At 46.1% G+C, this 25,000-nt stretch overlaps 1 protein-coding gene across 2 annotated transcripts in view; it reads left to right on the top strand.

Moving 5' to 3' along the window:
* Positions 1-25,000, top strand: part of MGMT (O-6-methylguanine-DNA methyltransferase) — a 172,629-nt gene that overhangs the window by 119,541 nt on the left and 28,088 nt on the right. For both annotated transcript variants that reach the window (XM_063338462.1, XM_063338461.1), the window contains exon 4: positions 15,654-15,811. In XM_063338462.1, coding sequence (XP_063194532.1) covers positions 15,654-15,811 — 158 coding nt within the window. The remainder of the gene's footprint in view (positions 1-15,653; positions 15,812-25,000) is intronic.

Genomic DNA, 25,000 nt, shown 5'->3' with positions numbered 1-25,000 from the left:
AGCCTGGTGTGCTTGGGATCATGGGTTTCACTGGTGCAGAATGTTTGTTCCCTCTGAAAGGAAGTTCAGGTTGCACCGGACAAGGCTGGCCTGGGCTGGAGAGTGGTGCCCCAGCACAGACGCAAAAATTCGAGTTCAACAAATCATGTGTTGGAGTAAACCATCTTTAAATCTGGTTAAGAGAAATTGCTACGCTTATCTTCGCGTCTTCCCATGTACTTATTTAAATAGACTGGGTTTTAGCATCCGGCCGGTTCGGGCTGTCTTCTCAAGAATTTCTTTATTTGTTTTTATGTATATGTTGTGTGCTATATTAATATAGGTGTTTGCCAAACTAATTTGAAGAACATTCCAATGGCAATTCCAAGTGTTTTTCCGCCCAGTTGTCTCCGGAAGCAGGCACTGCTGCCCTGCTGAGGAGCAGCCGGGGGGGGCACAGCGCTCGTCCCTGTCCCCAGCAGGCAGAGGGGGTCCCCCGGGCAGCCTGGGAGCCGCGGGGCGCTGCGGGGCGTGGGAAGATGGAGCAAAGAGCTCAATTCTATCATCCTTCCAAGCTACAGTTTTCAAAGCCAGGGACAGTATTTCTGATGAAGACAATTAAAGTTTTTATTCAGTTTGTTTATTGCAGTATTAGTAATCTGGAAAAGAGATTTGCAATAATAACGTACATTTTTTGTTCTACTGTTAAGGGTTTTATTATTCTGTCCCTGCCAGAAAGCTTGGATTCAAAATTAAATATGACCTCAGTGTTTTAAAATACAATTACAATAACTATCCATTTAGTAAGTTTTTTTCTTTTACTTTTGACATATGGTCAATATACTTATGCCAGTTATTAAAGACATTATTTTATGCTATGCTAACTATTTAACATATTGCAGCTGCCGTAGTAAATACAGACTGATGACAAGGGATGTCGTGGAAGCATGTTACGTGAACCGCTTTTTAGGTTAAATTACTGTAGCGTCCGTACGTAGGTAAAGAAAAAAATCCACTGCACTTGATAGGAGAAATTTATATTATTTATATGGAACAGAACAAACCAATTTACAAGAAAGGCACTTAAGTGGGAAGCTTATTTATTAATGAGTGTAGTACACAAGCTAATGGGGTTGTAATGCAGATGCACCTAAAGCTCGGAGGACGGCAGTCTCCAGGCGCCGCTCAGCGCTTCAGGAGAGAGAGGAGAGAAAGCGCGCTGGAAAAATATTCCTGCGCAATTCCAAACGGAGTTATGCAAAGTAGTTTTTTCTGTCTCCTCTTCCACAGAAGGGTGGTTCGTGAGCATCTCCCTCTCTCCTACCATGGGACACCAGCGGGTTTGCAGAGGAGGAATGTGCCCGTGCGAGGGCTGCAGTTCACTTCTCTCATGGGATCCCACTTTGTCCTCCGTGGCGGGGTTCGGATGCAATTGTAAGGTCCCATCAGGTCCACATCCCACCTCCTCTGCGTGGAGAAGTCCCTGGATCCCAGCGGTGATGCTCCCGAGCTGGCGTTTGCAGGAGGGTGGGAGAAGCCCAGGGCAGTGGTGGAGGCACCGTCCCTGGAGGTATTTAAAAGACAGGTAGACGTGGTGCTTAGCGATATGGTTTAGTGATGGGTTTTGTCTGAGTTCGGTTGATGGTTGGACTCGATGATCTGAAAGGTCCCTTCCAACCTGGGCAATTCTATGATTCTAAGCAAGGGGATGCGGGGGTCACGGTGGTCTGTGAAGGGGAGAGGTTGTTCACATTCCAGCTCCTGCATTCAGTCTTTAACGAGCTTCTTTTGAGGTAGCAGTTTATAGACTCTTATTTCAGTTAATTATAACAGCAGTTTTTTGAAACAGTGTTTTTATTGGTTTTATTGATGTGCCCTACTGTTTTTCCAATCCTGTGATTGGGTTCTGCTTGGTTACCTGGGAGAAGAAAAAGCTTTCCTCCTCGATTCGGAAGATTCGGTGGGCGGATGCTCCCAGGCAGCCCCGTACCCCTCCCAAAGGCTCCCAGGGCTTACCACAGCCCGCCTGCGAAGAGGTGACCTCCAAAGAGGTGATCCATGCAAATAGTAAACAAGAAGGGATGACAATTGTTGATTAAAATGAAGGAAAATACTCCATATTTTCTGTTCTTCCTGCTGTCGTAGGGTTGTGTTTCTGGTTTTGAGGTCTCGTTGGTAAGAAGTAGAGCCGATTCTTCATTTTAGGAAAGAGCCTCCCAGTGCATGTGGGGGACAATCTCAAAACCCTGTAGAAAAGCTTTGGAGAGAGTACATTTGTTAACTGTGCTGCTTGAATTGGCATATATTAGCAGTTTTTTCTGAGCGTTCTGTTCTCAGCCTGTGTTGGAATGAAACTTTGGGTGATAAATATCTGCTAGGAACCCAGACCTTGATGACTTTCCTGATGTTTTCATCTGATGCCAGTGTTTCTGTGGCTTCTGAGTGTTCACACCTGGTTTTACAAAAAATAAATTAATACCATTTCTTTGCGCTGATGTTAGAAGCTTCACAGTAACATGAGGAGGGTCAGACTGGCCTGAGGGGCTTGGTCTGGTGATTTCCCTTTCTCTCACACAGCTGCTTGGGTGTCAAGTGCATCAGAAGGGCTTCATTCATGAAATGAAAATATTTTCATCATTTTTTCCAGCGGCAGATGGGCAGCGCGTCTCCAGTTGTGGCAGGAGGGAGCCCGTCAGGTCATACACCCATCTCTGCCCTGATAGAAGCTCAGAGGGCACAGACTGCACTACACCCGGACTGGGAAGTTGCTTTGAAAAATGTCCTGATGAGCTGAATTCTTAAGAGGTTCCTGATTTATCTCTATCTGAATTCATTTTAATAGGCTGGACTATCTGCAGGTGCTGTTGATTATAATTCTTGGTGCTCACTTTCATCTGGAATTCATGCGCTAACGCGCGTCAAGGTGGACATCCAAAGTCAGAGCCCAGTTCCAATAATTCAACCTTAAGTTTTCCTCCTCCAGTTTCCCTGTGCACCACTGGAGATCGGCGGCCCAGGCCTTGCCGTATAATGGTTGTAACGTGTATTTTAACTGCCTTAGATTTGGGTTATTTTTAAATCCATGCATAGCTGGGATTATGTCTATCTTAGTTATGTAGAAAAAATGAAAATTTTACTTCAGATACCAGTTAGCAACTGGGTTATTACTATGAGGCAGGCTTGTGAGTAGAGGTGGTGGGGTTTGTGAACGAGGTGATGCTCGGGGGCAGTTGCACGGAGCTGGGAGATAGTGGGGAGAGCGGTGGTGAATGCCCTAAACCAGAGGAGCTGCGTGGAGAAGCGAAGGGACTCTGGAGTGCGGTTTAAGGGTCCCCTGCAGCCAGCCCTAACACAGTTAATTGCCTGTGATAAAACCGACCTCGCAAGTCTGATGGGAGAATTCTTTTATATACGGAAAAATGTTTTGTAACAATTTCTTGTAAGTGCTAAAATTAACTGACTTTCTTTTAACCTAATTATAGATAGAACTGATGATATCACCTATGCTTAATGTTGCCTAACATGTTGGGTGAGAGTGTGCTGCCGCTTGTAACTTGGCTGAATTTTTGCTTTTCGCTTTAAAGCGTTTGACGTGAAGCTTCTGCTTAATTGTTGCTCGTTGAGGGTCTCCTGGGCACGTGTTTGATTTTCCCCCGTTCTCCATCTAGAACAGGTTGGTCCTCTCCAATAAGAAGATACACAGAAATTGTTTTTTTTTTTCTTTTTTAGTCAAATTTTTTAGTCGTCCTGCTGCCGAGCCTAACCCACTGATTTGAAACAGAAATACTTACGAAGAGGCTGCTCTCATACTAGCAATATTTTTGTTCTCCAAGTAGGCCTCTGAAAAGTTTCATTCATAGAGGGGGAATGGCTCTCTGTGGGGAAGGAGCTGGTTCTGGGGCTGAGCACAAAGGCGATACAACCTCAGGGTGCTGAGGAGCACCAGAACGAAATGTAGTTTTCTTGACCTGTCTGAATGACTTCTGCTAGGACAAATGAGGGAGAAACGTGTAGGATGAGATTCGGAGAGAACAAGAATTAGTCCGGAAAATACGTGGTTGGGAGACAAGAAGAAAGCAGTACTTGAAATGGTGACCAGAGGTGGACACTACCCTGGAGGGGTTCAAGGCCAGGTTGGACGGGGCTTTGAGGGACCTGGTCTGGTGGGAGGTGTCCCTGCCCAGGGCAGGGGGTGGCACTGGGTGGGCTTTAAGGTCCCTTCCCACCCAAACCATTCTGTGATTCTATTAATTCCCTGTAGAGCAGTAAGGTCAGACAACGAGTAGTACTGTGATGGTCCAAACAAGGTGCATTAAGGAGGATGGGCAGGAGGATGGATGGTGGCCATGGTAGAAAAAGGGCAGAACATTGAGTCTGGGCAATGTCAGGAGAGGGAAGGAGGTTGGCATGGAGCGGCCAGTGAAGCAGGATGTGGGGCATTGGAATGTACAGCAGAAAATTGAGGTGGATGAAGAACCATAACTTCTTAGTGGTTGTCCTTGCACCTTACTGTTGTTTTAACAGAGATCTGTTCGTAATGAGATACACTTCTCTGAAAAAACAATAAATACGTTCAGGAAAAATAAGCCAAGACCACACAGACAGAGCATTGTTTTCCTTGAAAATGTTTCCTGTGTTCCTGGGAAAGTCCACTGCTCGCTGAGCGCTGTGTTTCCTCCGTGGTCTCACAGTACCGTATCCCAGGGCAAGATCTTGTTTGAAATCTGTGTCTCTCTATATAGGATTCCAATCAAAACTTTAATGGTACAGGGCAGCGAGTAGCATTTAATGACCTTCAGTGCTATCACTTGGGTCTTTGGGGCATTGACATTGATTTTCCTTATCTTGGCATGTGAAGACAGGAGTCTCACTCCCTTCTCTGAAGCGTTTGCTGGTGCGCACTAGGAGCTCGGAATAAGCAGGCAGCGGCTTCACAGGCACCGCGGCAGCAGCGATGGGCTGCGTGTGCCGCTTCCCTGGGCAGTCTCGGCTTGGCACCCGAATTTAGCATCATCGACTGCCAGAGTCGGGAAAAAGACTGGGCCGTTTGGATACCCCTGTATTTTACTCAAGAGGTGCATCTATTTAATTGGAATTTGTACTTTAAACCCACACATTGGCGCAGATGCTTCTTTTTTCAGGGTAAAAGTGAGGTACCGTTTTCACGCGGAATTTCTGACCAGTCAGATCCATAAGAATTTACATCCTCGATAACAGATAAGAGCAGAAAGGAGAAAATATTGCAAAGGTTGTGTGACGAGGAATAAGTCTTACTCAGTTCTGAGTCCTCATGCTCTTCCATAAATGCATCAATTTGTTCTTAATAGGCCTTAAAAGCAACTGCGGTGGGGTCGTTCAACGCGAATTGGGGTGTTATTTCTGTTTATTGCGGCTCTCATCCTTTTTTTAATCTCTCACTACTGTCACACAGCCACTTCATTTATAAGAAGCTAAATTAAACTATGTAAGGATGTGCTTCCCCATGAATTTTAAACCTAAAAAGCTGCTTTGTTCACTGATTCAGTTGTGGGGAAAAAACGCAACACAGACATACGGCTATTTGAACTCTTTATTTGCCACATTTACAATATTAATAACACTGTTTCTAGAAGTTGTCACATCAAGTAAAAGATCTTCATTCCAGACTGTCTTTTGGGGCCAAATTGAGACTGGATGCATGCATTTAATAAATTGTAGTCTCAAGTAGTCATTTTTGTAAATAATTAGCTTCGGTGAAAGAATAAGTTAGCATATTGTATGCATCTAATGTTGCAAATGTACATACAGCAAACTTTCCTATTAATCAACAGTCAAGCACTGTAAGTTGGGTCTCATACATAATGAATTGTTCTTAAACCTCCTGGGTTTCATTGATAGAAAAATAAGAGAAAACACAAGTGTAGTAAGCTTTTGAATAAAATTTAACGAGATTGCTCTGCATCCTGTAATCGTTTTGGAATCATTAGAGACCAGATAATTCATCCGCAGTTTTGGGGTGGCTTTAGCCTTCATCTATCAAAGACAGACTATTTAAATGACATTTAGGTGCTGATAAAATACATTTTTATTTAATTTCACAATGAAAGCTTCAGTAAAAATGCCAGCTAACTCTACATTTATTATGTAAAGAATAATGCTGCATGACTGAGTCTCGTTTTAATGTTAATTTTTGTGTCCTAATCGTTACTGATTCTTCCATTTGAAAAGTAACACGCCAGCTATTTCTCTAAGACCAAAAAAAAAAAAAAATTTGGGAAGACAAGCCCAGACGCGTATAGGTATAAGAAAGAGACGGTCAGCCTGTGCTTTTCAGACGGTGCAACTTGTTATCCAGGCCTGACTTCTGCCGACTTCACGTGCATGAGTGTGGTGTGGAGAGCTGCCTTCAATCATTTACGGATAAAATAAGAAAATGCCGTTAAGAAAACAAACAAACAAAAAAAAAAAAAGCCCGGTACATAACCTTTTAAATTATATTTGCTCCTCAAGCCTATTTCATGGCAAGAGTTACCGTTCAGATCCTAGAGAAGCCACAGTGAATTCTCCTGCAAATGTAAAAATTTATTCTGATTTAGAAGCTCTTCACAGTTGACTGTAGTAATGACCCTGAGCCACGGAGGTGCTTGATCCACCTGATGTGTTTCCCAGCTCTCCAGTGCCTGGGAAATGGTCTCACGGGCGCTCGCTGCCAGGAGACATCCCGGAGCGATGGTCGCTTCGGTTGGCGCAGGAGCCTGGCCGAGAGGCGATATCCCAGGAGGGAGGGCATGTGTCCTTGGGCCGCAGCATGGCATCTCGAGGGGAAAATGACCCAAGGACCCCTTCTTCTCACTGGTCGCAAATCACTCAGAGACCCTCTGCTCCTGGCTGATCCTCCGAGGACAATTTTGTGGCTCACAGAGGGATTACGGCTGCATCCTAAAGAAAAGGCGATGACAGAATTCTACTGTGATTGGGCAATATTCCCCAAAATATTTTCCACTCCACCCGTGGGCAGGTTCCTTCTGTAAGATCCATGCCCATAAGCCTGATGTCAAAAAAAACCCCTCTTTTTTTTTAACCCTGGCATGAGGGTAGCAGCCCTTCAGGAGTCCACCCACATTCCCCATCTTGTTTGACGTTAAGTAGGTCTGCGGTCTCCGAGAGAGCCATGTCTAAATTGCTGTCAGCTCGCATCAGGCGCTCGGGCCGCCGAGCGGGGCTGCCGGGTCACGTCAGAGCCCATTCGTTACAGCCGGAGCCTGCCGCGGCACCGGGGCCTCTGGTCTTTCTCCCTTCACAAGAGGATTAGCGTGACAGCCACATGGAGCTCTTTACGGACAGTCACCAAACACTTGGGGAGGTTGGGCTTCAATTACCCGCTGGGACGCCCGCCCAGCTCGGCGCAGCCTTGGCTCCAGGAGTCTCGCTCATGGGCTCCCCGTTTTGGGAAGGTTTCTATAATCCGCCCCCCAACCTTTTGTTTTGTTTTGTTTTGTTTTGGGGGAATTTTGAGGGGAAAAAAAAACCCGATCTTTTAACATAAGATACTTCTAGGGTTTTTTTCCCGCTGTTTTATTTCAGTCCCCCTCCCCTCCATTAATTTATTCCCATCAGAGCCTTTTCCATCTGTAGGGTGGATGGGGTAGGGTAATTTTGGATAAATTTGGATAAGTAACTGCACATAGGGTAATTTTGATAATTTCTGGACCTGTTTAAGGCACAGACTTGTAAGAAATTGAATGGCCAAAGAAGCGTCAAAAGATGGAAGAGAAAAAACACAGATGTGTCAGTGTGTGACAGTAATTCCTCCAGCTCAGCCCAGCCTGGAGGTGCTCTTCCAACTGGAGACGCTGAGCGTTGTGCCACCCTATAAATGTGCTTGCAGGTTCCTGGGGACGAACTGCAATGTTTTCTATTACGGGTTTAATTAAAATTTAGTGACTCTGTCTGCCAGGCTGTTCTGTCTCTTTTTCCTGGTTATAAATGGTGAAGCCGTAGGCGCTGGGGAGCCTCGGGAGCAGCGCGGGGAAGTCGGGGCTCCCTTTTGGGGATGGGTCGTTGCCTTCTGCTCTGTCCTGCCTGCCCTGTCTCTGCCCATCACACCTTCCGCAGGCGCTGGGTTTCCTGCTCGGTTTTCCTCCTCTGCACCCTTCATTTCTGTCTTCATCTGACCCCGGAGATGCTGGGAGGGCTGGAGCCCTCTGCTGTGGGGACAGGCTGAGAGAGCTGGGGGGGTTCAGCCTGGAGAAGAGAAGGCTCCGCGGAGACCTTCCAGCCCCTGCCAGTCCCTCAAGGGGCTCCAGGAAAGCTGGGGAGGGACTCTGGAGCAGGGAGGGGAGCCACGGGACGAGGGGGAAGGATTTCAAACTGAAAGAGGGGAGATTGAGATGAGATGTGAGGCAGAAATTGTTTGCTGTGAGGGTGGTGAGCCCCTGGCCCAGGTTGCCCAGAGCAGCTGTGGCTGCCCCATCCCTGGAGGGGTTCAAGGCCAGGTTGGACGGGGCTTGGAGCAACCTGGGCTGGTGGGAGGTGTCCCTGCCCAGGGCAGGGGGTGCCACTGGGTGGCCTTTAAGGTCCCTTCCCATCCAAACCATTCTGTGATTCTATGAATTTTGATTTTGGTGAAGGCAAGCTAAGAAAAGGGTGTGGTGAGATTTTGTGCCATCCACATCGTGAAGAGAACGGCTGATGGTTACTTTTACAGCATTCTGGTCATAACAGGATCCCAAAGCCTCTTAATTAGGACCAATTTATTTATATTTTAATATACAATTCATTGATAATGAACAAAAGCGTGTATGGTTTTTGTTCAGGGAACACAGTGGAAAAAATTACAGACCCTCTTAAAAAACATAGAGCGGGATGTGGCTGAGTGTCCAAATATGTTTATTTTCTCCATACCTGGAGACAGTAAGATATTGTGAAGCCAGTGATCTTCAGTACCATGTGCGCCACCCTGTCAGAACACGGTTCAGTTGGTGACAGCCTGGCAAAGACCCGTCTTCCATGAGAAGAGTTTGGGGTGTTGTATGTAAAAACATACATTCCACATCTATCTTCTTTTTTCTATTTGTTTTTTTTTTTAATTTTAGGTCTGCATTTCTGTTGTTGTGTGGGTGGAACTGTTGTAGTTATTATAGTAATATAATAGTGAATTATCTGCGTCTGCCCATGTGTACGCGTGGCCCTTGGCTGACTGCAGGGGGAGTTGCAGAGGGAGTTGCAATTTCTTTTTGTTTTGGGGAGCTTTTTTCTTCTGTATCTTAACCAAATTGAAACAAAGGGGACTCTTCACTAGCGCAGCACCTGTAGCAGTCTGTAAACCTCTCCTTAGGCAAACGCTCAAGGGTGAGGTAGTTATCAGGGATAAAACACTCAGGCGTGGGTGGCGCAGGCAGTGGAAGCACGCGATGGGTGGTGTGTTCAACCAGTCAATTATTTTTGATGTATACAAATATTTTATTAATATACAAATAAATATATAAATATGTTGGGGGAGCCCATACATCATCGTCATAATATTTACCCTGCTGAAGCTGCCAGCTCTGAGCTTTACCCTAAGGAAGTTGCCAGCAGAGCCGTTTTGATATATTCTCCTTATTTTAAATCATGCTACTCAAGGTCCATCTTGTAATGTTTTCCGTTAAGGTTTATTAAGGATTTACTGAGGCAAAAAGTAGCTGAGAAGTAAAATAAATAATTAAAGTCATACCAATTGAGAACATGGCTACCCACTGAGGCTTCTCACAGCATTTCTCTGGTTTTCATAATGGTTAAGCTATTTAGGATGACGCTGAAGCCAATCTGCTGCTTACATGTTTATTTTGGAAGCGCGGTAGAAACTTCCAGTTCTTGGCAAGTGGTTTGGAAGGAGCCTGTTAAACTGAAACAGGTGGTGTTTCTGCTTTTCTCCCCCTCTGCTAAAACCATCTTTTCCTCCATTTCATCCTGTGCAAACAGAAGAAGTCAGAGAAGAGATGCGGCTGGGCTGGAGCCTCGGGAAGACACCTCCCAGCTGCCTGGTGGCTTCCGTACTCTGCTCAGCCTTAGAAAAGAGCTGTAATGGAATTAAGTACGTAGGATTGCAGTTAAGAGTGGCATGGACTAGCTGTCGTGTGTGTAAGCTGGAGCAGTAGGTCTGCACCTGGGCTGTGGTGGATTCTTGTGCTGGGACTGACCTTGCGTCTCTCTTGGACTTCACCACCACCAAGAGCTGAATCACAGAATCATAGAATCATAGGGTTGGCAGGGCCCTCTGGAGAACATCCCGTCCAACCCCCTGCCAGAGCAGGGTCACCCAGAGCAGGTGGCACAGGAACGCGTCCAGGTGGGTTTGGGATGTCTCCAGAGACGGAGACTCCACCACCTCTCTGGGCAGCCTGTGCCAGGGCTCTGCCACCCTCACAGCAAAGAAGTTCCTCCTCATGTTTAGGTGGAACTTCCTATGCTCAAGTTTGTGTCCATTACCCCTTGTCCTGTCCCCGGGCACCACTGAGAAGAGCCTGGCCCCATCCTCCTGACACCCACCCTTTCAGTATTTATAAGCGTTGATAAGATCCCCCCTCAGCTGTCTTTTCCAGACTGAAGAGACCCAAATCCCTCAGCCTTTCTTCATAAGAGAGGTGTTCCAGTCCCCTCATCATCTCCGTAGCCCAGAACTGGACACAGCACTCCAGGTGCGGCCCCCCCAGGGCAGGGCAGAGGGGGAGAATGACCTGAAGGCACAGGCTGGGGATCTGCAGCAGCAGCCATCGTTCCCTGGCTGAAAAAAACCCTCATTTTGAGAGACATCCAACTTAAAAAAGTATGTATATTCTCAGATGTCTGTTTTTTATAGCTGAAAACAAACATGTTTTTTTCTGTTTGAGGAGGGTGTAGTTTTAGTTAAGCGTCCCACTGCAAAGCCGTGTAGATGAGTCAGTCACTTGCAGCTGAATATCCATTTAACGTCACCACGGAGTCAAGACAGACATCTGACACTGCACACGTGTTAGAGGCTGGCACATTAATGCAAACAGAAAGTATCAGTTAAAAAAAAAAAAAAAAAAAAAAAAACAACACAACACTAAAAACCCTACAGTAATCATTACTTGTTGACCAAACGAAAATACAAACCCCTCCACTTTGGATTTTTTGAGATGGCAGGCAGCACCCAACGCAGTTCACTGGCGAAAACAAGCACAGGGACAGTCTCCAATGAGTCTCCAGTTTAAATAAGGCTAGTGTATTTTAAATGGATTCTAGCCACATTGCAAGAAAGGTGTTGGTGCTTTTTAAGGAAAGATAAAGAAATTCTCCAGGGCAAAAGTAAAGCAGTTGGATTTCTTACCCCTTCTGTTTAGTTTCTTGCATTTTTAGATGAACGTGCTTATTTTAATTTTCCTGTATAAAAGTAAAAATTACGTCTTGTTGAATCACAGGTTCAAGACCTCAGCTTTCCATAGGCAAAGCAGAGAACACGTGGACACTTGGCCGTCACCTTGGGTGCTGCTGGCTCTGCGCCGCTGGTGGCTCTGCAGCCTGCAGCACGTCCCATCCCCTGGAGATCACCAAGGGCAGGACATTAAAAGTAGAGGGTCCCCTTTTTCTTGTTGTTCATTGCTAAAGATGAGGCACAAGGGGTTAATGTGACTGTTAGATGGATATTTTTCTCTAATGGTATACAACTAACTTTTTTCCTGTCCATCTTGCCATTAGAGATGCTCAAAGGTCAGTGCGTGGAGTAGGGTGTTCAGAAACCTTCCAGGAAGCCTGGCATTGAGCAGAGGAATTTCACTCGAGGGGGGAAATTTCCCATGATGGAACTCCTCTGCTCTCCTTTTCTTCTTATGAATGTTTTGAGACCACTTTTGCCTTGCTTTTTGAAACGTACGTATGGTTTAGTTGGGCCAAAGCATGGCTTTGAAGCCTGAGAAAATCCTTTAAAAGGCAGCTGGTGTTTTAAGTTGAATTTTTAATGACAAGGTAGTTTGTAGCAGGAGTGCTGCTACGCAACTTCGGGAAGCGAAAGGGGAGGAGGGCAGGGAGGGGAGGAGGGCCAGTGGAAGACACCCATGCATAAGTTATGTTCGTTCTTTTTCTTTATTAAAGCTGTCAAATTCCCTGGAATAGAATCATAGAATCGTAGAATCATTCAGGTTGGAAAAGCCCCTTGGGATCATCGAGTCCAACCATCAACCCCACTCTACAAAGTTCTCCCTTACACCATATCCCCCAACACCACATCTAAACGAGTCTTAAATAGTTGTTAGCAATTCTAGCCAAGCAAAATTAGTATGAAGATTTATATTTTTTTTTAACTTTCTGCCGATTTGAAGCTCTCAGCGTGTATGTTGGATACAAATTGGCTTTGTATCCTAGAGGAGAAGAAGTCAATGGCGTTCCTAGAAAGCAAGGCATTTTCGTCTTGCAAAGCTTTTCCTTTCTTGACCACGGTGGAGGTGGCCACGGAGGTGGTGGGCGCTGTGAAAGTGTCTGGTGGTGAAATGGTGGGAGAACGGTCTCACCAAAAACATCTAGAGATGGTCAGCAGCGACAAGGTGCTGTTCTTAAAAGCAGCAATTAAAAAAAATGAAAAAATTAAGACATACATGTGAACAGTCCTGCCAGGGAAGGCCTGGTGGAAGTGTGGAATGTGTCCGTGATGGCAAGGGAGTGTGTCCGTGCGTTGGGATGGCTGAGCCCTGCTATGGTACGCAGCAGGTTCCTGCAGCCTCCCCGCCACAGAGATGGCCAGAGCAGCTGCTGCATCGTGTCTTCTGGAAGAGACTGATGGACCTTTACTCTATTCCTTATTTTAAATATGGAGCTAATGGCCTGACGTTACCTTGATGCTACCTGAGCAGCCCAGGCACCAGCCTCGGTAGCTCCGCACCTCGCCGACGCTGGCGCGCTGCTTCCCACCTGGTTTGGGGGAGAATGATGGGGGTTTGGGGCCTTTCTGGAGCAGGAGGAAATTCCGGTGCCTGCCTGGCATCGTCAGGCTGGGGCGGCCGGGGGCCGCTCGCCTGCAGAGCAGCGGGGAAACAAAGTCTTTGGGTTTTATGGTGATATTACAGTCCAAATCATTTCCAGACTCCCGAGAATGTGAAACAAGATGATGTGAAAAACATAAGGTTACCGGAGTTTTGAGTGCTTTCGATGCTCTTCTGGATAAATGGAGCAGAAAAGTCTACCAACTTCTCTTTGAGATTTCAGAGGCATTATTATATTCTGTAGTTATTATATTGTCGTAGCTCTAACAATCCACAGTAAAACTGAGCCATATTCTGCTGAGTGTTGTACATGTGCAGAATAACGGATTATCCGTGGTGTCGAGAGCTTGGTTTGAGGTCCGTGTCGTAGGTATTCATGCAAAAAAGTTCATGCACAGATTCTGGTACATTTTGGTTTTTAGCAAAGAGATTATTAAATAGCAAAATAGCATAAAGTAGACATCAGTTTTGTAAAGGAAATTCATACCGCTTTACACACGCACTCAAAAAAAAAAAAAGAAAAGAAAAATCAAAAGCATTGATTTGGTAAATAAATGGAAAGAAAGAAACAAAATTACACTTAAGTTCTAGCCAACTGGATCCAAAGCTGATTCTTCATTTTTGTTTTGCCTCTGCTCTAAGCCGTCAACTCCTATCCTTGTGCAAACGGAGTGTTTTAATTGTCCGCCTCTGTGTCCCTCTTCTCTCTGCCGCCTCCTAATCAGTGATTACGTGCCCTTCAGTGGTTAACAATTAATCAGAAAGCGACCGGGGGCTGGGGGAGTTGGCAGGGCCGTTTGATCATGCACCAGGCGGGTGAGGGCTCTGCTTGGGAGAGTGACCCCGAGCCAGCTCCCTCCTGCACATCATTCATCCCGGCCGGAGGCGGCGCGGAGCCGGTGTCTGATCACACTGGGGTCCTGGCATGAGCGGCTCCTCCGGCCGCCCCGGATTAAGCCTGTGAAGGCTTTCGGTCTTTTTGATGAAGGTGCCTTGTGGCGAAAGCAGAACCTGGTGCCTTTTATGCCATTACTGGTACATCTCACCTTTCATTTTCTTTGGCTTTCTGCCAGGAGGGAACTCACCAAATATTTTTGCTCGCTCGCAGCACGCTGGACCGTGCTGGGGAATTTCTTAGAACCATAGAATTGCCCATGTTGGAAGGGACCTTTCAGATCATCGAGTCCAACCATCAACCCGACTCTGACAAACCCACCACTACCCCACGTCCCTCAGCCCCACGTCTGCCCGGCTGTTAAATCCCTCCAGGGATGGCGACTCCACCACTGCCCTGGGCAGCCTCTTCCAATGCTTGACAACCCTTTCCATGTAAAAATTTTCCCTAATATCCATCCTAAACTTCCCCTGGTGCAACTTGAGGCCGTTTCCTCTTGTTCCTTACAAGAAGAGACCAACACCCCCCTGGCTACACCCTCCTTTCAGGGAGTTGTATGATTCCAATCTGCCTTGGTTTGCCCTTTCCCCGTACCTGGGTGGCAGAATTGCTCTGGTTTTCTCTTTCTTCCGTTGTCTCAGGTTCTCCTGTATTTTGCTATTTCTACAGTTTTCTCTCCTTTCTTCTGCTTTGTGGCACATCCAGCCTCTGACCAGAAGACTATGCTGTTGGGTTTTAGCAGCACCCTGTTGAGAAGCTTCTTGTTCTGGGGTCTGGCTGTATTTCCAGCTCAGAGGAGAGGCGGGGCAGGGAGGGGAAGCTGCAATCATTAGAAAACCTTAGGATGCCTCATCAGTGGTGTTTCAGGTTCTGGATTGCTGGCGGGGCTTGCTGGTTTGGCCGTCACCCTTGATGTTGTCTACCGCACTTCCCATCATTTCTCTTGGGCGCGTTCCTGTTGGGCTCTGGTGTTTTATCGATACCCTGGAACCAGTGCCGGCACCTCTGAGAGACACCCACCTCACCACCATCTCCTAAGGCACCAGGAGAGCACCACCACCCTTGGCCAGGGTGGCTTTGTTCACTGAAACCTTGGGGAATGTGGCTGGATATTTGCTAATCCAGGGTTCACATTTTCGTTGCTGTCATACGCACATTGCTCTTCCAGAGGGAAAGAAGAAAAAAAGTAGGAAGGGAAGAAGTACATTTTTGTTTGCAGGTGCTTTCAGTTCACTTGCTTCGCTTTTCAGTATCCTGCAAGCACGAGCTGCCATTGGAAATCAAATGAATTCTCAATTGCTTCCTTCCAATTCAATAAGTGGAGGAAAGCAGAAACCTGCCACCGTCGCTGGAAGGAAACGGGGCAGAGGAAGGCGCGGGTTCGGCAGAAAGCTGTTTCTTTCCTCCTTTCCCCAGGGAAGATCCCCAGGGAGACGGGACTGTGCCCTTGAAGGCCGTGGAGGAGGACTCTCATCCCCACCTACCCTGGTGGCGCGAGGGTGCATCGTCTCCCATAGATTTGGGTGGGTTCCTTGCGCCCCAACATTTCCCACTTACACTTGGCATTTTCCTCTCAACAGTTTTTTTGATTTTTTTTTTACAGGTATGAGTGACCGTGTGTGGTCATTGCATTTCTAGGGGTGACGAGGATGCAGTTTTGTTATTGCTGTTATGAATCTGTTTGCCTTTTTCAGAGCAGAAGGATGGAGCCCGACTCTAGGTGGAATGCTTTTTGAGATGATCTATTTTTCTGCTAATGTAGGGAGTATGAATATTCATTTTTACAATTTTTATCATTATAATTTTACAATTGTCTCTCCCAGCAGGGCAGAGGCAGCCGCTTGGGAGGTGTGCGAAGGCGCGGAGGAGATGACGGAGCCACTGAAGCAGTGCACAGCCTGGCTGCACGCCTACTTCTGCCAGCCGGCGAGGATGGCGAGCCTTCCCCTGCCGGCCTTCCACCACCCGCTGCTCCAGAGAGGTCTGTGCCGCCGTGCCACGGGCCACCCGTGTCCCCCAGCTCCCATCAGCCAGGGTGGTGATGGCTCCTATCTCCATAATTCTTGGTCAATGGCAGTAAAAATGATGTGGTTCAGCTCCCAACAGTCGCTGGCTGAAAGGTTTGAGTATGAACACGCCTGAAGGGCTCTTCCATGAGGTCGTTGTTCACTGAAACCAGCTTTTTTGCCAGCAGCGGGAGGCATGAGGCTGGGACATGTCCGTGTCTATCAGCAGGGACATGTCCATGTCTATCAGCAGGGACACCTCGCCAGTGGTAGTTAGGTTGTGTGAGGTAGCTATGGTTTGGTTCCTCAAAGTTATCATAGATACTATTTGGATTTTTTTTAAAAAAAGAACAAATATGGTTACAAAGAAGTTATGCTACTCATGTATTTAGATAAAACAAGACCTGAGAAAAATTCCTCCTTCCTATTCTCTGTTTACTAGCTCACTTCCTGAAGACCTCCTGACAGAAGTCAGTCACTTGAAATGAAATAGGGTCCCATTATTTTTAAAAAAAAAACAACTCAGAAGTCTGTTTTTTGCAGCCTCTTCTTGTCTGTCCACAAGTATCGTCATTTCCCATTGAATGAAATCTTCAGTTTAAGAGATATATATAGCACCGACAAGGAGGTAGTATCCTCTACGTTACCTGACAAGATAGCACTGTTTTTTGTATAAAACTCTAAATTATATATACTTTTTCTTTTTTTGTGGTTCAAGGTGAAAGACACTTAATACGGGTGCATAGGTTTGTATTTTAAGGCGTTGGTGCCCGTGCGAAACGACGGCCAGTTTGACATCTGGCGAGGCAGGGCTCTTCGACAGCGACGCCTCTGCGAGAGGCGTCTACGAGCTCCGCTGTGTCTGCTGTTAATCGCTGGGTTGATTCAAATTCCTGTAAATAATAGGTTGTTTCTTGCTGTTACACCTTCTTATTCTTAATTAGCTAATGGCAGGTGCAAGTAGAACAACAAAATCAAGATGCAGTTGTTGTGCAGGGCGTTCTGCAGGTGACGAGCTGTTGGGTTCAGGAAGCGGGATTGTGTTCCGTTCTGGGAGCTTTGCGCAGAACCTTGGCTTTAACGGGGAACTTCTGTACATATTCTTCCATCTTAGGAGAATTTTTCCGTGCGACATCTTTCATAGTCAGATTACAGGATGGATACTGAGTATTTTTAAAACTGAGTTGTGTATTGCAGTGTCTTCCTCTGATTTTTAGTTTGTTTAATACAACGTCTGTATTAAATGATGTTTAATACAAACATCGTTTTTATCAACTACTAAAAAATCGTCTTTAGGGGTTTTAGTGAAACTGTCCGATTAACACGTGGGAGAATAAGCAATAATAGCACTATGATATGTCATTTGTCAAAATTGCTAAAATGCTGATGAAGTACCACCTTCTGGGTGATAAAGTCATCATCCAAGGATTTATTTTTTTTATTAGCTGGGATGAAATTAAGAGCCGTGTTTGAGAACCTTTGGGTGGGTGTGAACATGAATGGGCAAAGCTGGATGGGAGACAGTTACTGCTGCTCTTCCTTCCATCTTTGAATAACGTCGGGGGAATTCTGCTTCCCAGATTATCCACCAGGAGATTATAAAACATTTAAAGTAATGCTTCTACTTTTAATTTTCCTAAATTGGCTACTGAATTCTTTTTAGCTTGGCTAAAGAATTTTTTTTGTCTAAGTGCTGCTGATGTTTTAGTTGTTGTTTTGGGGTTTAACCCTGAGCCGTCTTGCCTTGACTTGGGGTCAGAGTTGGTAGGAGACTTTGGTCCTTCCCTCGGCAGCAGCCTTCCTGGGTGGCAACCCTGGAAGCGACTGAAGATCCCTTAAAAGAGGAAAAATAAGTATATTTGTTAATAGGAAGCTTCTTGAGGGAAAGCAATGATCGCCCTTGAATTTTTGGAGGGTGGAAAGAAAGCTCTTCGGCACCCTCCAAGTGCAAAACCCATCCAAGAGATGCCTGCGGGGCTGGGAAGGGACGTGGCGGGTGTCTGTGAGCATCGCTGCCGGTGTCTGTGAGCATCGCTGCTGGTGGCCATGACCATTGCTGCTGGTGGCCGTGAGCATCGCTGCTGGTGGCCGTGAGCATCTCTGCTGGTGGCTGTGAGCATCACTGCCGGTGGCCATGAGCGTCGCTGTCGGTGGCCATGAGCATTGCTGTCGGTGGCCATGAGCATCGCTGCTGGTGGCCATGAGTATCGCTGCCGGTGGCCGTGAGCATCCGGCCATGAGCATCGCTGCCAGCTCTCTCTGCAGCACCCATGGCTTTGTGGAGGATGCGGCTGGTGGTCCCGCTGGCTGGGCTGGCCACAGGCTGGGCAGCAGTTGGTCCTAATGGGGTTTGACCTTCTGTATCACAGGTTCGGTGCTGGGGAGGGACCGAGTGCAGTTTCCTCATTATAACATGTGCAGGTTCAGGTTTTTTTAATTTAGTTCAGTTATTTGTTCTTGGCCTGAGACCAGGTGTGCATGTTTTATGAGGGGAAGGCACGTACGTAATGGAAATGCTAACGAAGAATTAATTGGCAGAAATCACAATGATGTGATGGCATTTCTATTCTTCTCTTACTTTCTCTGGTAATACTTTCATAGAAACAGAAGAAATCTGTATTGGAAGTAATGTGGAAATACGTGTTAAAAAATTGAAGAAACTATTTTTAAAAGTTACTTAGTAGACCGGTAAGGTAAAAACTACATTATAACGGATTACATTGAACATTTCAATTTCTCTGTAAGTCAGAAATGCAGTATTGCTAAATTAGGAATTTGGTATTTATTTGCTTTTTTACATTTACATTTGAAAGTGCCTACTCATTTCTCCAGGCGCTCAAAAATGCAGAATAAACATAAGCGAGAGCATGAGGATCCAAAGCCAGGGAGGCTTTTTCTTATCACAGCTGTTTTCTTCCATCTCTGCTCATCAGCAGCTGTTCTAGCGAATCGTCTAAACCTTTGGCCCTTCTTTTCTCCCCTCCCCTGTAAATACGACCAGTTACGGTGCGGTGCTTTGGTATGAGGTGACTTGAGTTCCATCATCAGTGGGTTTGCGATGAGGAAAACTGAATTCTAACATCCACTGTCTCAGCGGCTCGTCTTGTGTCTCATATTGTTCTAAAGTGCCTTTTATTTTCTAAATCGCCATAAAAAGGGGGAAGAGTATTTAAAAGCGCTCTAAATACACAATTTACCATTCTTCCTCATAACTCGTCAGGGGTAAAGTTTGAATCTGGTGTGGATTGAGGCAGGCAGGAGAAGTTTGAAGCTGGTTTCTCAACACCTCCGGGAGTTTTCAACTTACGAGCTGTCCAATTTAGCCTATGCAGCCACTTTTTTTTTTTTTTTAATGCAATTGAAAAACTGGAATTTTCAACAATACGTGTCACGGCCAGTGCTCAATGTGGAATGTCATTGAGCAACGAAAAACTCAGGTTTTCGCACTTCTCTGCAGCATTTCAAGGTGTTACACCTCGGAAAAATCACTGAACATTTATAATGGGAAATGATTAATTGGTCTTACTGTATCATGCTCATTAGCCCCCTTTCTATATGAAGAAGAAAAATTCACCCTGTTATTGTTTTGAAGCCTGTGCATGAGTTGCTTGATTTGTGGGTCTGTGCAATGCAAAAGGCAATGTTAAATTGTCGTGAATTTCCTGGCTTTTCTTTATTTGTGCTCTGTAGCGGCCGCGGTTGCGGTTGCAGAAGGCGTTGCAGCGCTGGACGCTGCAGCGAGGAGCGGTTGTGTGTTTGCAGACCAGATGGCTCATTAGAGCAACAAGAGCAGAGGAAATTGGAGACGCACAAGAGTTTTCCTTTGCCCTGCGAGGAGCAGCAGCCCTGGGGCTCTGCTCGTTGCACGCCGTGCCATGCCATGCCACCATCCTCGCCGGATGAAGTCCTTTAGCTTTGCAAAACTGTGCCTTTATGTTCTCGAGTCTAGAGCTCCTCAGTCGGGTCCCTGTACCAGAGGTGTACCTGAAGCAAAGCTTTGCTTTTCAGCTCAGTCCAGCTCAATCGCCCGATTTCTTCAAATAAGCTGTGAATTATCATAGAATCATGGAGTGCTTTGGGTGGGAAGGGACCTTAAAGGCCACCCAGTGCCACCCCCTGCCCTGGGCAGGGACACCTCCCACCAGCCCAGGTTGCTCCAAGCCCCGTCCAACCTGGCCTTGAACCCCTCCAGGGATGGGGCAGCCACAGCTGCTCTGGGCAACCTGGGCCAGGGGCTCACTGCCCTCAGCGTAAAACATTTCCTTCTTATATCTAGTCTAAATTTCTCCTCTTTCAATTTAAAACTGTTCCCCCTGGTCCCATGGCTCCCCTCCCTGCTCCAGAGTCCCTCCCCAGCTTTCCTGGAGCCCCTTTAGGGACTGGCAGGGGCTGGAAGGTCTCCCCGGAGCCTTCTCTTCTCCAGCCTGAACCCCCCCAGCTCTCTCAGCCTGTCCCCACAGCAGAGGGGCTCCAGCCCTCCCAGCATCTCCGGGGCCTCCTCTGGCCCCGCTCCAGCAGCTCCGTGTCCTTCTGATGTTTGGGTCTCCAGGGCTGGAGCTCTGAATTATGGTGTCGGTGTGAGGGAGGAGGGCTCCGCAGGTCTGCAATCCATGTTGTCTGTGTCACCTTGCAAACCAAGGGCAGAGAAAAGCTTTGCAAAAAGATCGAGGAGGAACAACCTGAGGACGGAGATGGGAGAGGTGAGCTTTGCAAGCCAGATTAGTAGCTGAAGTTTCCCGTGCATAATGTATGTTGTTCATCCAAGAAGGGATATTGATGAAACACCTCATACATAATGGGAGCAGAGAGTCTTCAAAGAAACTGGTAGTACCTCCATTCTCCCTTCAAGATGACTTCGTTCCCTACCCAGGCCTGTAATCAATAATTACCCTGTGATTTCCTGGCAGCTTCTCATTCAGAAACTCCAGCCCAAGCAGCGGAGCCTCGCGGACCTGGCGCAGTCCCGCCAAAGGACAGCAAACCACACTGAAATACCGGTGGTGGGCTGAAGAAACTGTTCGCTTTCTGGTGTCACCTCTGTGGGGTGGGACTCGTCCGTCGTTCCCGTGCTGCGCACCCGTCTGTCCGTCCGTCCTGGGCTCTGCGGGTGGCGTCAAACCTCTCCCTCTAGAAAGCACCTAGGGGGAAAATCCTTCCATTAATGGCATCTTGATTACTCTCACCTTCTGCCCGTGGCACACAGTAGCACCTCTTTGTTTTACTGGTTTTGCACATTCTAGACTATTAAAATAAAAAACCTGCAGCAAATTAAGAAAGAAAAGTAGATTTTATGCATTCTGGCTGTAACTCAGCAAAGGCCGAAGTCTTTTTTATCCTTTCCGTGGTTGGAATGCTCAAATCACAAGTTTTCCGAAGATTGTGGGGCTGTTAATTTGCTTGCTTGTGAGACAACAAATTCGGCATCCCAGGAATGCTTACGTTTAAAAGAAGTGTTTTTAATCACTCTGCTGCTCACCCTAATTACAGTCTGCAGTATAGCCTAAGAGTAAATTTTTCTCACATACGATTTAGCCAAAGACTTTTTTCGATATATAAAGATCATTTAAATTAGAAAAGCATTTACAGTATTATGATGAATACAGATCTATTTTCCCTTGCTCTAAATTACAGACTTTTTTAAAAAGTCATAAAAATCATTGACTTTGTTGAGATACTGCCAGTAAAGCTAGAAAGTTTGAAACTTCGGGTGCCTGTTTATGGATAATAGGATAGCAATCCTGTGCTTTTCAGTGGGAAAGAAATGGCTGGTAAAAATGTCATTCGTTAAAAGATAAAAATGAGTAAAGTACTTTAGCAGAAGCAGAGGGGGAAGGTGCGAGGCTCAAAGTGGAGAAGGTAGGAAAATACCGGATCAAAGGAGTCGGAGTAGCTGGAGGACACTTAGGGATGTCGGATGTCCTGGTCGGTCCTGAAGTCACTGTGCGGCTTCGTTTATGTGGCAAAAAAATAAGGAACGTTACATTTGGGTGATTTGCAGCCTCGAGGAGAAAATGGGAGATAAGGGTGAGAGGCGGTGAGGGATGGGAAGGGTGGAGTTGACCTATGAATGATTCCATGGAGCTGGGGGCAGCTTAGGTCTTCAGCAGAAAAAGTAACCATAAGCAATTTAAGTCTCTTAAACTTAAGAGTTTTCTGCTCGCTCCACGTTTGCATGGTGTTAGCAGGACAGTAAATACTAAAGACAATGATATCTTCACAATTTTAATGTCTTTATTAACTTCTAATTCTTAAAGTGGTGGTGGCCTATGGTAGAAGAGGTATCTAAAGAGAGAGAGAAATGTCTGTGTCCTGTGTAGTTCTGATTTTCTTCAGTCCTGGGTATGACGTGTAACTTCATTTGCCCTTTTAAAATAAATTGCACTTACTCTTAGATGGCTTTTCTAACATGAACTCGTATACATAAATCCATACGCAATATCTGCAAATGCTCTAGCTGGCCGGAGCTCACTAGGATGATACGCGGCCAAATAGGATGCAAAAGGCAGCAACCCGTTCTGGGTTTGTCTGAAACTTTTCCAAGTATGTATTTTCATATTGCAGGTATGTATTTGTTGAGGGGCAAGGTATTTAGTCAGTCCCATGGTGATCTTATTCTCTCAAGTGTCATAAAATTGAGACTATAAATATCAGATGTTACATCAAGGACCAGTTTCTGTGATTTTCTTCCTTTGTTTTAGATACGGATGTGTGTATAGATATATTTATATATATATACGCATGTTTATTTATATAAATACATTTATGTATTAATTTATAATTTTATATATAATATATATTTAGTTAGTTATTTTTATATATATATAAAGTCAATGGGGTTGGAGTGGCAGGTCTGGTGCAGCTGAGAGCCCTGCCTCACGCCAGCGCGCTGCGAGGGACACGGGGACCGAGCCCCAGCCCAGGCGATGCCACTTCATCCGTCACCTCATTCAAAGCGTAGCCATCCTCGATCGGAAAAGCGGCAAACTCAGCCTGGAGAAAGACCTCCAGGAGCCAGCCTGTCCCGGCATCATCTCTCCGGGTTTACTTTATTCCCAGTAAAAATGGGAAATTCATTAAAGTTCAGCTGGGTTAGTCGGAGTCCACCAGCACCACCAGGTTGTATCTATATTTTGCAGAATCGAATTGCGCTGTTGGGTGAGCTGCAGAGGAGGCGGCCAGGCTCGCCCTTTCCTAGGCGAATGCAAAATGTCGTTCTTGCCATTTATTTATGTTGCAATTTGTGAAATTCTCTTAATTTTGTTGTAGAGACTCAATTCACGGAAGAAAAAAAGTTGAGAAATGTTTCCGACTTTCCCTTTTTCATTCCCGCAGCTTCATCAGACATGCAAATACATTTCTATTTAGGCTTTTAGAAAATGTTATTTTAACGGAATATGAAATAATCTGCTCGAAAACGTTAGTACTTCACATATCTGGACATGGCAGATTCAAGCGCAAAGAGATGACAAGCTTTCGTATTTCTGTCTGCCAACCCAAAATTCAAATTCCAGAGACTGGCGCCTTCTTTTATTAACATTTCATATGAAAATAATTTTGATAAGCAGAAAGTCACTGTTTTGGTAGACATTTAATGGATTTTTACAATCCAGTACTTTCCTGCCGTTTTCTTCAAACAGAAATCAATCCTCTCCAACCTTCAAAAATGAAAACAAAACCAAAACGTCGCCCAGTTACTTTTAGTTCTCCAATTCTTTTACCAGCCCCGTTGGCCTATTGCTTTGTATCAAAAGAAAAAGAAGAAAAAGAAAAAAAATATCAAGAACATTTACAATATTTACAGGATTCCTCACCCAGTTTGTTTGAATTCGGAGGAAAATTCCCGTCATTGTCAGTGGAAGACCATGTGAGTTTAAGTGCGTATCAAGGCGTCTTTGAGTTCACTGTTCACAGAATGAATTCCCAAATGTCAGTCAGTTCTGGCAATTCCAGCCCTGTTAGGTGCAAATGTCCTTTTTGCCGCTGTTGGGCAACTGTTGGGGGCGACTGTCGGGATTTAGGGACAACCGCTCGGATGTGCTGAGTCTGGAGACAGCGGAGGATCCGCAGCTTCTTGTGTTTCAGGGGGTTTTGGTGGAGCCTTGCAGAGTAACCCGGGCCTGAGGTGTGACCTTGGGAAGGGCCTGAGTATGGGGACAGCAGTGGGTCTGTCCTGGCGTGGGGAAGGTGGTGAAAGGGTCAGTTATTTAAAAAAAAATACGTTGTATTTTCAGTAGGATAATCCTTTCTTGTCAATATTCTTGACATTAGTTACAGGTAAGCCACAGTTAGAATAAAGGAGTGTTATCTAAATAGTTTAATTTTTAGGTAAGAGTGGATTGAAGATCACAGCCGATGTTCACCTGTGTGGCAAAAATTTACTTGGTCCCAGAGAACTTGGGGACATTGGAGCAAGTCGTGGTGTCTCTGAAATAGCAGCAGAGATGCATGGACATTGAAATTATACCGAAACCAGGTTCTTTTTTCAAAAGGGAAAGTTTGTATTTGGTGTCTTAGGCTGTTTCATACAAATTCACTGACCTGTGATGGGGAGGGCCGTGTTGGGGTGGAAGAAGATGGAAGAGCAGCGTCTGCTCTCCCTTTGCTGCTCGCCTTACGTGCTTTGAGCAAGGCGATGCAGTCCTGTCTGCTGGTGGACGCTCCACTCCTGTTGTCGAGAAGTTTCCAGGACTTCAACTCCCTGAAAGGAGGTTGTAGAGAGGTGGGGGTCGGTCTCTTCTCCCAGGTAACGTGTGATGGGACAAGAGGAAATGGACCCAGGTTGCGCCACGGGAGGTTTAGGATGGACGTTAGGAAAAATTTCTTCAGCGAAAGGGTTGTCAAGCATTGGAAGAGGCTGCCCAGGGCGGTGGTGGAGTCGCCATCCCTGGAGGGATTTAACAGCCGGGCAGACGTGGGGCTGAGGGACGTGGGTCAGTGGTGGGTTTGTCAGAGTTGGGTTGATGGTTGGACTCGATGTTCTGAAAGGCCCCTTCCAACCTGGGCAATTCTGTGATTCTGTGGTTCGTGCAGCAGAAAGCTTGGGTGCTGTTAGGAGTTCACGTTCGTACCTTTGCACGGACCCGCAGCCGGAGCAAGGTCGGCACCGTTTCAGTGCAACCTGCAGCTGCGAAAGCCGCAGGCACGGGCGGCTGCTTTATAAAGTC

This window comes from Chroicocephalus ridibundus, chromosome 6 (assembly GCF_963924245.1).
Source record: "Chroicocephalus ridibundus chromosome 6, bChrRid1.1, whole genome shotgun sequence".
NCBI lineage: Eukaryota > Metazoa > Chordata > Aves > Charadriiformes > Laridae > Chroicocephalus > Chroicocephalus ridibundus.
This window is presented reverse-complemented; position numbering and strand designations above follow the sequence as displayed.